Raw genomic sequence first — 17,724 nt, 5'->3', positions numbered from 1 at the left:
TACCTGTGATCCTAAGTGGCATGTGGATAGTAATTTTGTGGAAGACATACTTGTCATGGAGAGGAAATCCAAAGATGAAACATGAAGAACAAACTGTCATATATGAATTCCAGAAGAATAATTTATTCATAAACACTGAAAAGAATACAAGTTGCTATCGACAACATACATTTGTATTTCTCGTGTAGTTAAATACCATCAACAACAATAACGAAACGAATGCCATTCAAGAATCCCTAAAGGTACATGTCTAAATCTGTGAATTTATATTTAAAGTACTGACAATCTTCTAACTCAACATTAATTACTGTACCTGGATTTGGAATATTCAATGCCACTTCGTAGAATTTAACAATAGCATATACAATTCTTTCGGTGACCCTCGTGCGAACGCCAACACATATTCCCTCATACCATAAGTTCTTCCATAAGTTATATTCATATCACAATCTCATGAATATTACCAATTATATCTCGTTTGTGGGCTAGTTGACTTTGTTTATTTTCAGATGCATTGGACCTAAATATTTTGAAGTTTTGTTATACTTAAAAAAATTCTTAAAAATAACATATTAGACAAAAACGATTCATTTTCCCAGCTATCCCTCTCTCGATATATCTTGCCACCGTTCGCCGACCACCCGCCAGCGCAGCGTAACCTGCTGCCGTCGTCTTGGACGTCCGCCCGGTCCCCCACGCGCCGTGCGAAGGATCGTTGCCGGTGAGTTCTTGATCTTTTCTTCTTTCATTTCTTGTTCGTCTCTCTCTCGATCGGTTGTCTCTCTTTCAGACCCTTCTCCATCCGTTTATCTCTTTCCCTCGCGCACAGTTCCGCCGACCGCCGCACAGCACCCGTAGGTCATCGGATGCTGCTACAGTGGTTGAAGTTTCGAGTTTCTCCCCTTTATTTTCGTTACCATGACCCACTTTGATTTTACCCACTTCGTTTTGATGTTGGATATGGTGCTTGAAATATCTCGAACAAGGACCAACAAGATTAGTTCACATAACTTTAGGTTAGGGTATTTGTTCGAGTTTATATTGACTAGGTAAATCATACTGTATTTTCTATGGCTTTTTCGTAAGAATAGCTACCGCATTTTTTTTTTTCAAAACTTACTGTTTCCTTTTTAAGATTACTTAGTAAGTACCAAGAAGGATGCAACAATTGAGAATTTGGATGTCTCTGTTTAATGGCTTTTTAATTCAAGTATTCCCACGATTACTCAACTTTACATGCTGTGGTTCTATTTCATTTGTATCATATATTAATTTCATTTTTTGTTGTATAATCTTGTTGGTTAGGTTGTTTTCATGAAAAAGTTAATTTTACTGACTTGTATATGCAGTACTAGGTCAGGATTATTCGAAAAAGAACTCATTTTAATATTTTCTAAAGCATTTTGGTCCCACAATTTAATCAAACCCCTTCAACCTTGCTTAGTTTACATAAATATTGTTGTTGATAAAGTAAGTACTTTCCATACTATTTTAAATTGTTATTTTTATGGTTGCAAAATTATCGTTATTGGATTTTGTTGTTGAGAATGTAAAGTTATCTTTTTTTATTAACTATAGTTCCAAAAGTAGCTAACGAATAAATTATTTTTATAGAACTCAAGGGCAACAATAGTTGAACAACCTATATAGAAGATATCCGGTTGTATTTATGCATTTTCTTTTGTAATGATTTTTAGTTTGATTGTGTTGAAAGAATGAAGTTATATTCTTATGAAAAAAATGGTTGAATTTCTTCATTTACTGTAAACTTGGAAGGAAAAGAAATAAATGGCCCTGTGTATAACTGACAGTATGTGAAAAATGACAACCTCATGCATGTGTTTGCAGAATTGTTTCCAAATTGTGACTATAATTTAAAGAGGAGCTGAACCTGATCTATGGATTATGCTGAGGTTGTTTTGATTATGAGCAGGTGTTGTAATTGGTTATTTAGGGCATAATTTTTTTTACTGCAACTGATCAACCTTAATACACCATCTTTGGTTAATACTGTTGCCCATGGTTGCATCTTAGCGAGTTGTTGTGGTATTGAATTGATTCATTATCTATTTCTTTGTTTGTTGAAAGAATAAGTATTTATAGGCTTCTGTGTAATATAACTTGTCTGTTTATACGTTTTTAGAACTTTGTGAGAATGTTAAATTAATGGGTGGATTTGAAATTATACTTATGTTTAACCTCTGCCTCTTGTAATTATTCTATTCTTCCATTCTTTGCTAATTTTCAATTCACAGTTTTTGTCTATTTGCACAATACTTCTGAAAATTGATGTGTAGAGTTTGGTTAATAACTACAGAAAAGTAGCAAAAGAAGAGGTCTCTTGTGAGGAATTTGATCCAAGACGTTTTCACCTTTGGGTCATCTCAACTCCTTAAGGTTGTAAAGGACAAAAGCACTATAGTTAAAGGAAAGTTGGAAATTCTCAATGAGCTTAGTAAAAGTGAGAACATGTTCAACGTTCCCATTAATATGAGGTACTACTAGCTAGATGACTTTCACTTTCGCTCATTTTGATTGAATCTTTTACCTGCAGTCTCTTCTGGCAAGCTTCTTTGGAATGAATTATGATGGTATTAGAACTTATACGTTCCCACATATCAAATTTGTGGTATGAAAAAACAGTTCATTTTCTTTTCATTTCCCCCCAAAAGAGAAACAAAAAAGCGAAAAAATGTATTTTGTGATAACTATCTGATTCTTTGTGTCAAATTAGGATAGTTGATAATAGAAATCATGTGTCACATGTTAAAAAGAATAACTTTCTGTCAATATAGCCAGCAAAGTCAGGGAGAATTCACCCTTCCTATCATGAAAGAAATAATTACTAGACTTTGCTGATTATGTTGATAGAAAGTTATGTTGGGGGGTCTCATTGTGGTGGAACTTATATAAAATGTTCATTATGTTCTTTTGATTTTTTGTTTTTTTTTTTTTCACTACATCCTGGTGGTGGTTAAAAAGCAGCAAAGTCAGGGAGAATTCAACAACTATAAACATTAGATTTATGGAAATGCTCAGTTACACTTGCAAGATATCCTTGTTAAAAACTAGATTTGTTCACATAATATTTTATTGTATACCCGTACAATGTAGTCACAAATGGAGCAATTTGAGTTTGTGTAGGCATTGTGAGCTTACGCTACTGCAAGTATTTCTTTTAATGTATTAATAATGTATGGAGTTTACTTCTTTGCTTGCAGTTGACGAGGCAAACTCACAGTATAGTCGATTGGATTTGGACGAGCTAGAGTTGAATAGTATACGATATATATGATGTTTGTTTGTCAATTATGTATAGAAAACTTGTTTTTTTTGGACAGAACTACCACTTTCATTTTGTAATACAACTTGTATTTTTGTTGTTGGTTAATGGAAGTTTATTATGATGATTTTGTTTTGATGAAAATATTGTTGAAAAAATGGATACTTTTGTAAGTGTGTTCTATGTTGTTCCTGAGATATTCTAATTTCATCCACGGTTCATGATATAGGCCTTACTTTATGTAGGTCATCTTATGGACAACTGTGAGGGGGCTCGATTAAATATAGAGAACTTGACTTTTGAGAATCCAATGCCACCTGAGGTTCTTGATTGGGTAAGGGTGGAATCCATAAGCAGCTTACCAGGCACCTTGGCAGATGGTGTAGATAACTTTGGTTCTGCTGGTGTGGCTGTAACTAAGGTTAAAAATGAGATGTTTGATGACTTTGATGAAGATCTTGATCATGTTTTATTGATAGAGCGACTAAGGATGCTGCTATCAAGGTTCCACATTTTCTTGGTGATCATATATTCTCTATCTGTAGTTATCTGTTTCTATTGACTTGGTCTTTAGGCCTATACTCTTTTCCCCATACTTAGACAGGGATTGCATCTGGTTCTTTTTTGGTTGAAATACTGTTTTAGTCTTTCTATAATAGTTCCTAATTTTTCAATTATTTCAACTTAGCAAGTCAACCAAAATTAATCTTTACCATTAACTTCTTTAATAGAATTTAATAATTAGGATGAATAATGTAACTCATATAACCACAACAACATAGTTAACCACCTAAATTTAATTAAACATTGTCTTTAATGAAGCTAGTGAAATATATATATATATATATATGTTTTTTTTTGTTAACAAGAAAAGAAACAAAGCTAGTGAAGTAAAATTTCCCCAACAATTTCATGTTTTAATTTAGTTGACTACAAACGATTTTATTATTAATTTTTTCCAGATAGAATATTTATACGACGTGTTTGTAGTTATTTAGCTATATGTTTAAAGTTGAGAGATATAATTGAGAACACTGAAGTTGAGGGATTAATATGAAATCAAGTTGAAGTTGATCATAAAACTTATTTAGATGGTTTCTGAATATCCTTTCTGTGGAAGATTAGACTTTCTAGTTTTGCTGATGTTATTTTCTTGTTCCCATTGTAGGCGGGCATTGGGTTTGACAAATCGACATGGGGAGGTAATTCACTGGTCTTCTGTAATTTTGTAGCAAAAAATTTGCAATTCTAATATCATGGGTGAAATTTCACACAAGACTGGTCTTTGACAAATTGGTTTCTATTGTATGATAGTGAGCAAGATGAAAGTGGAATTTTTAGCAGTAGAACATTGGGATGTGAAATTAGGCGTTGCTAGTTGGTTCTTTGTCAAGCAGAAATTTATGGGTCAAAGTTGAAGATTTTTTTTTGATAGAGGAATGTCAAGTTCTTTCATAAGAAGAAACTATCTATTTTAACCCTTATCAAACAATACTTCTCTTATTCTCAGCTGGTCAATAGAATTTTTGAAGACATCTTGCACACTGGGGGATTTTATGGAGAATGGAGGACCTAAAAATTCAAAGTCTCCATAATGTAAGAAGATATATCCCCTCTTTTGGTATGAAATTTTGATCAAATCCACACTGGTTCTTTTTGACTTGAATATGAGCATCGCTACAATTTGTAAAATTCAGGGTTTCTATGCCTATTTCTATGAGGCCTCCAAAATTATCTCCAATTGCCTCGAAAATATTTCTACACCATAAATCGAGGGGAAGGTTCTTAACTTTTAAGCCAACCTCCATAACCTTTCAACATTAGTGGTCTACTATTTTTCAAGCTGTCCCATTTTTCAAATTTAAGGTGGAAATTACCCCATTCCTGCCATTTAACTTCCGCATCGATGCGGTCACTAAGGGAACCTTTATCAAGACTGATAAGGGCATTGTCATCATATAGGAGGTTATTAACAATATTGACTTGGAATTTAGATTCCAGAAATTTGCCGATCGTCCTCCTGTCATCAGAAGCAAATAGTTTCGAAATAATCTAGAGGTTATCAAAATTAAGCTTAGCCATCTCATGGTTTTTAATTAACCATTGTTTTTTAATTGGGAGGGGATGATGAACTGAAACATGAGTATCTTTATGGTTGAAAGTCGGGCGGGGTTCCATTTTTCCCGGCCTTGATACTGTTTGGTTGGAAAGTTTGGACTTGACCATATCAACATAACTTGGTTTTTCCACCGGAGGTTGGGAGGGAGCTTTGGTAGAATTATCTAAAAACCATCTCTATATCTACATACTTTTTCAACATTTTACAGAAGGCAGACCAGCCTTGCTTATTAACTTTGGTAGAGTGATCTCCTGGATAAGGCCAAATGTCGCAACTAAGGATCCAACCTGAGTTAGTTTGGAGCTTGAAGTTCTTCAGCCGCCCTCGGTCAATTTCACCATCTTTCTTGAAGAAGCGGTCTACTAGATTATTGAGGAGATCGGAAATGGTATGCAAAGTCCATCAATGTTGAGCTTCGGAGATTGATATGGATTTGTTAGCTTCCACATCTTCAATAATAAAGTCTTTGTTCTCTTTCCAAATACAATAATGTGATTGATTAACTTTGCAGCTAACAATTTCCTTGCTGAGGAGCTCGCAGAAGAGGCTGGCTAATCTGGGGAGGATGGTGGAGGAGGAGGGAGGAGAGAGGAGAGAGGAGAGAGGGGAGAGAATGGAATAGTGTAATATTGTTCTTATATATTATGAATCAAATACAAGGTTTTCTTATATTAGAAGAAAGACCAACTACCAAATAAGGAAAAAGTATTACATTTATAAACGATGAATATACACAAAATAAACATGTTGCAATAGAAAAACAGATATCCAACATAATATATTGCACAAGTTTTGTTATAGAGATGCTTAAAAAGCTTGCCTTAAAATTTTCTTTTGGCCCATTCTTCACTTGCAGGTTTTGTAAATATCAGACAAGCTTAGGTTTTTGTTATGGATCCTTACTTTTATCAACCAAATTGGTCAAAAGCTTCATGTTATGACCCCCAACTTTTGTGATTAATTTATCCAAAAAAAAAAAAAAACTTTTGTGATTGATTATACGACCTTTCTTATTTTGTTTATGCTTGTTTGATTTGGGGGCCTTTCATGTCTCCTTTGTGTTTTTTTTTCTCATTACTGAAACATTAAGTTTTGTGACAATTTTTCATGGTTTTCTTTTTTGTGGTTTAGAGTTTTTGGTAATTTGATATATTGTTGGACTGTGCAGGGTGGTTTTGGTGTGCGTTCGGGAGAACTACAATGCTTCTTGAAGAAGAGAGAGAAATCCATGTTTGCTAGTGAAGAAAGGATGGAAATTGAAAATGTGTTGCATTCTAGAACTGGAAGTCATGCTCCTTGTCCTTGCATTCCTTCAGAAGTTTGTTCACCTTGTCTAACTCTTACGGGATCATATTGCTCAGGCAATCGTTGTGTGAACAAGTCAACTGAATCATGCGATGATATGGAACTGAAAGAAGATAAGATCTGCTCAACAGAGAAGGTTGCTACAGAATTAGGTTCACGGCCTTTGACTGATCATGTTCCTAAAGCAAATTTATTGAGTTACACGAAAGTGAAGGATGAACCCTATGATCATGTGGATGACAGCAACATATATGGTAAGGATATGAATAATGTCTTCAGCGACACTGTGTCAATAAAGAGTGAAGCAACCATTCCCGATGAACATTATGAAAACAAGGTAGACAATATGCGATTGCAAGATCGAATGAAGTTTTTCTCTTCACAGAAGGATTTTGGTTTTACACCTATGAATTATGAGCATCCAAAACCTTCTGACCCTGGATGCAGCATTCTTGTTTCAGAACCTGCTAGTTTAATGAACATTAAACGAAGACGCAAACGGAAAAAAACTGTCACGTATGTACTTGGAATTTTACATCGAAAGTTGGTTCTTTGTCCCCCCGAAAAAGTGTTTCTTGTGTTTTTCAATCTCTTTGTACGTGCGTATTCATTTGCAGGAATTCAGTTGAAACAGCACTGGAGGAAGATGCTCCTGGCCTTCTCCAGGTATTAATATTATGTGTTATTAAATTTTGCTTGCAAATTTGGATTGTATTCTATTGTGATGTAACATTAGTCTCTTTTCGTATACTTAATCAAAGTTTTTATCCTTTTCAAAAAAGTTTTGGATCATATTTGTTAGAAATAGTGGGCTTAGGTCACGATGAAAGCCCATGGGTAGTTAAGTTTTACTTTGCCCTATCTTTTATTCTTTTAATTAGGCTCGTGTTGCCTATAAATTTTCCCCCTTGTACCATTATGAACTATTAGAAAATAATAAGATCTTCAACACCGTGGTTTTTTTCCTTGTACTAGGGTTCCACGTAAATTTGTGTGTTCTTTGTCTCTACTTTCAATAATATATATTCTTATTTTATTTGCAGATACTAGTTGACAAAGGTGTACTAGTTGATGAAATCAAGCTTTATGGGGAGACAGAAAGTGATGAAGATCTAGATGAGTCTTTTAGCGAAGACAGCTTTAGTGAGCTTGACGATGTGATATCGAGGGTGAGCATTGACACGTTTATCTATTTTTTATTTTTTCCAACAAGAAACTGATCTTTCATAAAGGAAAATCTCATGTATGTCTTTCATGATCTTGTTTCGACCTAAGGTTTTTCCTTTATGGGCTATATGCTATAGGCTTTTCTAGCCACAAGCTTTCAGTTTCCTTCGCCTACAATATTTTTCACGCTTAGGAAATTAAAACTGTGGGATAATGATTAATGCTTCTCCTCTAGGGTTTTAAATGTATCAAACTATGGTTTTCTAGACCACAAAATACAAGTTTCCTAATGTCATGAAGGTGAGTTTATATTACTTAATTAACTAATATAAATTTCTTATGATGCATGGTTCTCTCCCCTCTCTCCTCTCTCCTCTCTCCTCCCCGGCAGCCAGCCCCCTCCGACCACCACCAACTCTCTTAGAATGGAGGTTTTTAGTTGCAAGATCAATCAGTCTCATTATTGCATATGGATGGAAAACGATTATTGCATCATTGAAGACGTGGAAGCCCATAGAATCCTTCCCCTATATGATAACCAAACCTGATGGCTCCAGGAAGCCATTGTCGAACTACTCAAATTTCCAGCTGATCATTTCTTTAGAAAGCACGCAGACATTGATAGAGGCTGGCTAAAAGTCTCTTAAGTTTCAAGCAAATTCCGACAGGATTCTATGTTGTGACTACTAGCCAGGAGGACATTCCATGATTAGAGTTAGTTCAGGGGAATATTTGTAAGGTTGGTGGTCTTTCAACATGTTGATTAAATTTGTAGAAAAGGTCAACTACACCAGCTGGTTTTCAGATAATTTCCCGAAGTCATCTCCATAGTTTCCGGTGAATAGACCTTCCTATGTAGAGATGGTCTATTCTTCTAGCACTACCTCTCCAAACAAGGTACTTTGTCCTTGCACCACCCCACTTAGAACTCATCAAGTTTCTGTCCAGCCTTCTCTCCCTAAACACAACCAGTGGCTTATCAAGAATTGTGAAGTGGTAAAGGTTGACTTTCATAGTTTATGGATTATTACAAAAAATGTTTGCTTCCGATGATTGGAGATTGATTCGCAAACAGTTGGAGATGCTTTCCCAATCTAAAATCATTATAAACCCCCTCTATGACGATAATGCTCTCATTAGTTTTGACAAAGTGTTCCATCCAAGGATCTCATCGAAGAGGAAAAGTAATGGTAGGCTTGGGGCAAATTCCAGATCAAATTTGAAAAATGGGTCTCAGTTCGACATAGTAGGCCCCTTGTGATTAAAGGTTTTGGGGGCTGGATGAAAATAAAAGATCTTCCTTTAGATCTCTGGCAAAGAAGTATCTTTGAAGCTATATGTGACCATTGTGGAGGCATAATTGACATAGCCTCGGAAACATTAAACCTTACTAATTGCAGTGAAGCTCGGATTTTGGTCAAAAAGAACATTTGTGGTTTCGTTCCTTCTACCATTGAAATCTCTGATCTTTAGAGGGGTACCATCTTTTCACACTAGGGTGATTTTGAGTTTTTATATCCAATCAATACAAGCACAACCACCTAGTTTGCAAGAAAATTTCAGTAATTCAATTGACCGGTTGCATGTTAGGAAAGTTATGATTGACGAAGGTCTTGACATTTTCTCCTTTCCTCCAGATATCAATGTACCAAAGTCAGCTTTCGCGGTTCTCCCCAGTGCTAGGAATCCGTTCAGCCTCCTGAAGCACTTTCCGGCCAGTTCACTGGTGCCATTGCCAGAGAAGAAGACAGAAATCGGTGAACAGCTGGCTTTTTTTTTCAAATGAGCGAGTAACTGAACAGTTTTTGTCTTCCTCCAATCCCTTGCAGCACAACTGTATCCAAAAAGCTATGGGGCCCACTGATTTTAAATTAAATCCTCTTTTTACGGCTGTTAATGACCCACCAGGTGTGAGAAACATTGAAAAAGGCTCCCCACTTACATCCTTGAGTATTAAAGAGCCTCCAACCTCTTTATTTAAGTCCTCGGCCAATCCAATTCAGCAGCCAACTCCTGAACTGCTCACTGTACCGTTGAAACAATTTATTAGAAAGCACACTTCATTTGATAATGCTTGGACAACTTTACTAAAATCTGAAGCTATTGCAGCATGCTCCTTCAAAGATCTGGAAAAAAGATTTTAAAAAGAATCTGCCAAGTAAGGCCTCCTTATCTCATGAAAATCCAGATTTCTTGGAAATTTGTACCTCCAAAATACAATCAGTTTCAGATAATATCAGGTCTCTCTCCCCGCCCCGCTTCTGCTCGTTTTAATTACTCAAGCGTCACTGACCCTAACACTAAAGTCACTTTATTACAAGGTTCTCCATGCCATTCTGTTGAGTCAGTGCAGAAGCTATCAAATACTGAAATTATCTCCCCTTATAGTGTCAGCAGTGAAGACTCTCTGGGTTTAACTTACATTCAAGATGATAATGCAAATGTTGAAATTGAAGCAGTGGATCTAATTTCCCTTTTCGAAGTGGAAGATGGTGTTTTTAGTAATTTTCCTTGCTCCTCCCCAATCAAATAAGTGGAAGATGGTGTTTTTAGTAATTTTCCTTGCTCCTCCCCAATCAAATTAGCAGAAATTCCAAAGGAATTGTTGCCAATTATTAAAAACTGTGAAGTGATATTGGTTTAAGAAGTCTGTGTAATTCATATGCTCAAAAATTTCACCCATGAAGGTTATCTCTTGGAACACAAGAGGCCTGAAAGATCCAAATAAATGTTCCGCTCTTAAGAAGTTTTTTAAAAAATTCATCACCCGGACATGGTACTAATCCAAGAATAAAAAATGGAAATTCTGGAAGTAAATTTCATTAAAACAATTTGGAGTTCTATGGATATAGGATGGGAAGCAGTGGAATCTTATGGCGCATCCGGAGGCATTCTTACTTTATGGGATAAAAGTAAAATCACAGTGGTGGAAACCATAAGACGACGTTATTCCCTCTCAATAAAACGTGTAACTTTGTGCAAAAGGTGTTGTTGGGTTACCAATGTTTATGATCCGTGTGGTTATAGAGAGAGGAAACTTGTTTGGCCAGAATTATTAAATATTGATTGCAGAGAAGAGGCTTGGTGTTTGGGAGGAGATTTTAACACCACTAGATGGGTCTATGAGAGGTTTCCAGTTGGCAGAAGCATAAGAGAATGAGACAGTTTAATGTCTTTATAGATTCTGCCAATCTAATGGAAATTACCCTTCAAAATGGCAAATTTACTTGGTCAAGAGAGGGTGGCACTGGTGCAAGATCTTTGTTGGACAGATTTTTTATTAACAGTAAATGGGATGATGAATTTGAAAACTCAAGAGTGACCCGTAAAGCAAGAATCTTCTCTGTTCACTTTCCTTTATTATTAGAGGCAGGTGCAATATTATGGGGGCCATCCCCATTCAGATTTTGCAACAGTTGGTTGTTGATAAAAGAGTGCAACAAGGTCATTGGGTGGGGGTGGTTTCATTCTTCATAAGCAGCTTCGTAAAGTGGAACTTGCTGTTAAAAATTGGCATGCTACTCATTTGATTGATATAAAGCAGAAAGAGGAAAGGCTTTTGAGAGAGTTAGAAATCAGTGGTGTTGGTCTGAATGAAGTGGAATTGGCTCACAAATCAGCCATACAAACAGAATTGCTTTGTATTTACAGAACCGAATAAAGAAACTTTATACAGAAAAGTAAACTAAATTGGCTTGCTGTATGAGATGAAAATACTGACTTTTTTCACAGATTCCTCAAGGCAAAGGAGAGGAAAAACCTAATCACAGAATTGGTGGATGAGTAAGGGGTGATAACGAAGTCTTTTCGTGACATTGAAAGGGTAATATTGGGGTTCTATGAAGGCCGGTATAAATTGGGCGACATTTTCTATCCTCAAATCCGTTTGGGTTTTTGATGGTTCGTTTAGCACAAATGTGCTCCAATTATTGAGGGGGCCTTATTTACCAAAAAAAACCTTTTCTAATTTGGGTTAATTTGATAAAAGTGCTTCTAGCTGAGATTTGGTTGAACGTAACCATCACATCTTCCATGATAAAAAAGGGATTAGGTTGACATTGTAGAGATTTCTAAAAAAAACGCAGCAGCTTGGTGTTCTTTAAATGCAAAATTCAAAGATTACTCCATACAGGACATCTGCCTCAATTGGACCACCCTCATTTGATGAGATTCAATGTAGTTTCCCCCGATTGCCAGTTCAGAATTAGTGCTTCTGTAGTTTGGATGGGCTTTAATATGTATTTCTGCTGTTATGTTTTTACTTTTCAGCCTTGCTTTTGTCTACTGTAGGTAGCTTCTGTTGTTATTTTGGTTGTTACTTTAGTCTTTTCATGACCTTAGTATTGTTCTTGTTCTTTGTATTTTGGATATGATGAGGGTGCTATGGGGGTGTCAACCTAGTTGAGATGTTCGGGTGCACCTACTGATCATCTCTTTCAATCCTATTTCTTGGCTTCCCTATTATTCTCATTGTATAGCTCTCTTGTACTTTGAGTTTATTAATAATAAAGAAGCTTGTCTCATTTTCAGAAAAAAGATAAAAATTTCTTATGATTTACTAGCGGTAATGAACTTATTTTTACTTGAGTGGTTATTTCTTGGAGTAACTCAGGCTGTCAAATAATGGTAGGAAGGGAAACATAAAGATCCCTGTACTTCTAATTGTAAATAGAGGGTGGTGAGATCCTAGTCCTTGCTCAAGAAGTTTACAAGGAAGCTTTTCTAGTACTCCCAGACCCTTTATTGAGGGTGAAGATATGGTGATTTTGTTGTGCATTAAGAATGCTTGTGTCACTTGTAAAGGAGTTGCTATTTTGAACTTTGGAAGGAGAAATGCTAGTGTTCATTGGAAGATGTCGCAGATTCCTTACCATGACTTGATTAGAGTTAGGAATTTTCTTCTTGATAATTGGAATATTAAACATTTGAGCAATAATCATATATGTGATACATGTGCTGGTTTTGCAACTTTTGCTCAGAGAATGGTTAGCAACACAAAGATGGATTTTATGGAGGCTGTCATCAAAGTGAAGGACGGTTACTATGGTTCCATCACACCAGCGATGTCGTTATTGTAGTTGGGTGGTATGGATTGTAGGTCATCTAACGCCTAGTTGGTATGTAGTTGAATCCCAATACTCAAAGTAATCCAAAGGTTTTTTTTGTGTAGGAAACGAAGTAATCCAAAGAAGGTGGCTATAGCTTTTGATGAATTCATGTTGTTACCCAGTGGATATTTCGCCAGTGTGAGATTACCTTGAGCATCTTTTCAAGGAAAATGGTTAAATTCTTGAAAGAACTTGAGTTAAGGTTTTTGGATGTAATTGCCTCGTGATTTTTGGCTACAATGTTTTTAGTAGGAACTAGTAACATTCCGTGGGGTGGTGTTTCCTTTGCAAACATCAAGTTGGGATATTGATCATCATTTTCGGGGTGTTTGTTTTCTTTCTCTCTGTGGAGCTGTTTTAGTTTCTTTGGTTCCCACGTATGTAATGAACTTTACAATTGAGGACATGGATGAACTCTGATTTCTGGATAAAGGGAAAAGTCTTGTGGCAGGCTGGTTATTTTACTTTCTTGTGGGAGTTGTGGCTCAAGATAAATTGTATAATTTTTAGAGAGAACGAGAGGCATTTGGACGGAGTCTGAGATTTATTGTGGTTTGTGGGATGAGGTTGGGGGCACATAAATATGTGTCTTTATGCGCAACCATTTTGGTATCTTTCCTTTTAGATTGGATTCATTCTAAATGAAAGCTCTGTTTCTTACCAAAAAAGAGAAATTGTTGTACCAGGAGGAACTTTTTTTCTTCTTTTCATTCCATTATGATTCTTACTTTGGATCGTCTATGGTTTGAAGTTTGATGACCATGTCACCGGTTATACAATTATACGAGGGACAGAATCCAAGATTAACCAACCTGCACCACGTGCCATCGGAGGATTGCATGTTTGGTGCTCACACATCTTTGGTTTGTTTTATTCCTTAACCTTGTGCTGATGTGTGTGGGCAGAATGGAATTTTGAAGGTTTTAGAGGAGTTGTGGAAATTTGGGACAATACTACCTTCCTTATATTTATTCTCATCCTTATTAAGTTTTTTCTAACTACGTTTCTTGAAATTATCAACTAACATAACTATGTTTTTTTTTTTTGCTTTTGTTCATATGTTGATTTCTCAATGTCAATGATATTTGTTTGTTATCCAAGAAGAGAACTCAAACATTTTATTTGATAATTTTGTTTGGTTTCTAGCATTTAGCACTACTTTGCTTTTTGATTGATGGTTGGGATTTTTTTATGTCAGTTTGTCCTAGTACTCTATCTATGCCCTAAAGTAATTGTTTCACCATGTGCTACAGCTTTTTTCTCAACGCCATTCCTTTATGAAGTTTCCTTCTATAAGATGCATGAAAAGTTCAAGAGTAAGCTATTGTTTAGCTTGTCTAGTTTCACTTATCGAGCAGGTAACAAGCTTTTTTTTCCTGTTTGATGCCTTGACGGTTTTGAATTATTTTGCATTGGAATCATTTTTTTTTTCTATTAACATCTATTTAGTTCATCGTTGCAGATGATGAATTTTCTTATTATCTCGAACTTTTGGTCTCTTCTATGTGCAAAAAGGATCTTTTATTCTCTTTCAACCTCTGTTTAAACTTACTTTCCAGTTTATTCCTATCTGATGATTTTCATTTGTTGTTTGCTCTTCTTTTATAGACAAGATATCTTCAGTTCCGAAACTGGCCCGTCGAATGGGGGTGGTGCCGGGATCTCCAGTCTTTTATATTTGTATTTGAGAGACATAAAAGGTGCATTTAGTATCATTTGCATTTTTGTGAACTGATTACTGAGATATTGATTGTGCTGCATTTGAGTGCAGAATAGTGATGGAACGTCCTGAGTATGGCTATGCAACATATTTTTTTGAGCTTGTGGATTCGTTACCCATCAATTGGCAGATAAAGCGGTTGGTGATTTCCATGAAGCTTACGAGTTGCAGCAGAATTTCATTACTTGAGAACACACCATTATTGGTAACAATTTTAGTAATCGTACTTCATTTTCTCATCTATATTCTTATTATTATTACTTCAGAGGAAAAAACAATCATTGAGGAGCGAAACAATATAAATAAGCCACCAAAGCCAAGGTATCAGAATAAGGTTTCTGTTTGGGTTTAAATCATGAGAATAGGAAAATTTCGAGAAGACTAAAAAATTTGTTCAATTGTTTTTCTTCCTTCTTTTGTTTACTGCTGCTATATATCATAGTAAAAATTCAATAGTATGAGAGCCCTAAATTTTTGGGGGACGTGAGAATTAGTGAGATAATATCCCAGAAAGAAATTGAGTGATGCATCTATGAGAATTGAGTGAAATAGAATTAGGAGAAGACAAATGTGAAGTGTAGGTGTCATTTAATGATGCACATTGAAGGAAACATGGCGACAATGTGGACTGTGGAGCACATGTTGCATGACAACAAGAAGATTATTTATTTGTGGGTGCTTGTTACTTATCGGTCACTCCGTATGACATTTGGTTGGTTGACAGTGGGTGTACCAATCGCATGACAGGTGGCTAAGTCGTCTTAAGAGATTGACAAGTACTCAAGTCAAGGATGAAGATAGAGAATGATGAGTATCTAGAAGTGAAGGGGAAGTGCACAAAATCAATAGTGAGTTGTGCAGAAACTGAGTTGATTGTTGAAGTGTTTTTGGTTCCTAAGATTGATATAAACCTACAAGTGTTGGTCAACATCATATGTTGGAGTTGGGAAGTTTGTGTTTGGGGCTTAGACGCTGCAGCGTTGTAAGATGAAGTTGCTTGATAAATCTACAAAGTAGAGAAAGAGGGGAAGACATAGTTCCTCGGTAAATGTGAAAAGTAGAGAAAGATGGGAAGACGAAGTTGCACGATAAATCTGAAAGACAGAGAAACAGAAGAAGATGAAGTTACTCAATACATGTGCAAACATCAATAGTAAAACTTTAATAGTGTTTACAATTGAAATTGGCCCGATCGTTCAACTTGGTGCTCTGGCTCACCTATTTTTTTTCCCCTATTTTGGTGGAAGGGGGTTTTTCAAAATAAAGATGCAACAAAGTAGATTCTCATTTTCCCATCAATGCTAGCATCATCAACTCCAACAAATCCATCGAGATCCGAAATTTTCTTGGCGAGAAGAAGGTGCGAAAAGTAGATATGCTTGATGGAGTATCTATTGTTCGATCTTAGAAAGTCAAGGATGAGTTAGTCTTGGATGGTAACGATATTGAGCTTGTATCTCAATCTACTGCCTTGATTAACCACAAATGCCATGTGAAGAACAGAGATATCAGGAAGTTTCTTGATGGTATTTATGTCAGCGAAAAGGGAACCGTCGTGGAAGAAGAGTGATGAAAGAGTAGTTTTGTTCAACCATGCATTGGCGTTTTTTGATAGTTTCTTTTTATATATTTATATCAAATTCGTAGACAAAATTATGAGAGCTGGTTTTTGAAGGGACAATTTATCGTAGACAAATTCACAAGCATTTAGTTGGACACCAATTGTAATGGGCGATAGAGTAAATGCCAGTTTTCATTGTTTGGTTAAAAAAAGGGAAAAAAGTAGATTCTCATTAGGTCTGCTCGAGAAGGAACATATAGCAACAAAGTATATTTTCCCTTGATTAGCTTTGAAGTCCAGAGAACGGAAAAAGTCACAATTTCTTGCCATGTCAAACCAGTCTACATTTGGATCTTGCCTTGGGGTAGAATTTTCCAACTTGGGATTCTCAAAGTAAATACTTGAAATCACATTCTTTCACAGAAGCGCCTTCCTCCTGAGTGTATTATATATTATTATTTTTTTTCGGTGACAAGCCATAAGCCCCAATCCTCCTTCGTATTGAAGGGGAAGAATACTGTGTTAAAATATGCATTTCTCATAGGGATGTTATTAGGAATCCATTCTCTATTTGTGATTTTCTGGTTAGTCATTGCAGTTCGAAATAATACATTGAGGTTTTTTATTAGATCCACTAGCGATGACTTTCCTTCACTTTTGTCATTTCTCTTTGCAAGGTTGGGGAAGATTTGACTGAAGGCGAGGCAGGGGTTTTATCGAGCTATGGGTGGATGCCGAATAGTGGCTTGGGTACAATGCTGAACTACCGTGGCAGAGTTGTTCATGACCGGAATAATGAGGACATCTCCGAATGGAAATCAAAAATAGGGAAGCTATTGATGGATGGTTATAATGGCGGAGCTCTTTTGCTAGAAAATACTTCAATAAAGGTTGCAGAATACAGCAGTTCCCAAACCACACAAGTTAAGTTGGAACTCTGATTGCCATTATTAGTTTCTCAATACTTTTACCGTTTCCTTACAATTTGTATAGACAATCCATTGCCATTTAAGTTTTGAATAATTTCTATCTGTCCAAGCTTGTTCATTAGAATTATATATATATTTTTTTGTATACATAAAACGTTTGTATTCAAATCAAACGTTTTTAATTGTCTTGAGCTTGTATTATGAAATTTTTGTTCATCTTCTCTTGCATCGACTTTAAATAACGGCTAAACATAAATAAAAGATTCCTAATCCTTTAGACTTTGATTTTTGATCTCTTAGAGTTTCAATTTTATGGTGGGACAAATTCACTCTAATCCTTTAGACTTGAGTAGAAAATTTGTTTACAAAAAGTTGACAATTATGGATCTATTTTTAGTCATTTAGTTTTAGTTTTTGTTTTTAGATTTATGCCTATTTCCTCTTCGTTCCTTGCAATAATTTGTTACTTTCAAGTACAACTAGTTAGATTTTAAAAACAAAAATTAACTTTTAAAAGGTAGTTTGCAAAATT

The 17,724-nt window shown here is 35.7% G+C and overlaps 1 protein-coding gene across 7 annotated transcripts; it reads left to right on the top strand.

Moving 5' to 3' along the window:
* Nucleotides 1-511: 511 nt before the first annotated feature.
* Nucleotides 512-17,408, top strand: LOC101212787. Of its 7 annotated transcripts, none has more exons than XM_031885517.1 (12): nucleotides 513-721; nucleotides 1,849-1,913; nucleotides 2,318-2,495; nucleotides 3,529-3,787; nucleotides 4,452-4,485; nucleotides 6,571-7,223; nucleotides 7,325-7,373; nucleotides 7,751-7,876; nucleotides 14,236-14,340; nucleotides 14,591-14,682; nucleotides 14,754-14,907; nucleotides 16,941-17,408. In XM_031885517.1, exons 4-12 carry the CDS (start codon nucleotides 3,537-3,539, stop codon nucleotides 17,202-17,204), a joined length of 1,728 nt encoding a protein of 575 aa, XP_031741377.1. In that variant the 5' UTR covers nucleotides 513-721; nucleotides 1,849-1,913; nucleotides 2,318-2,495; nucleotides 3,529-3,536; the 3' UTR covers nucleotides 17,205-17,408. The 7 variants fall into 7 exon arrangements, with proteins under 7 accessions (XP_031741378.1, XP_031741377.1, XP_031741376.1 ...); XM_031885516.1 differs by having other exon boundaries at nucleotides 1,849-1,933; XM_011656936.2 differs by lacking the exon at nucleotides 1,849-1,913 and adding an exon at nucleotides 4,794-4,879 and having other exon boundaries at nucleotides 516-721; nucleotides 3,529-3,803.
* Nucleotides 17,409-17,724: the final 316 nt, after the last annotated feature.

Source organism: Cucumis sativus, chromosome 5, assembly GCF_000004075.3.
Source record: "Cucumis sativus cultivar 9930 chromosome 5, Cucumber_9930_V3, whole genome shotgun sequence".
Taxonomy (NCBI): domain Eukaryota; kingdom Viridiplantae; phylum Streptophyta; class Magnoliopsida; order Cucurbitales; family Cucurbitaceae; genus Cucumis; species Cucumis sativus.
Note: the sequence above shows the minus strand (reverse complement) of the source record. Positions and strands in the feature narration are given on the sequence as shown.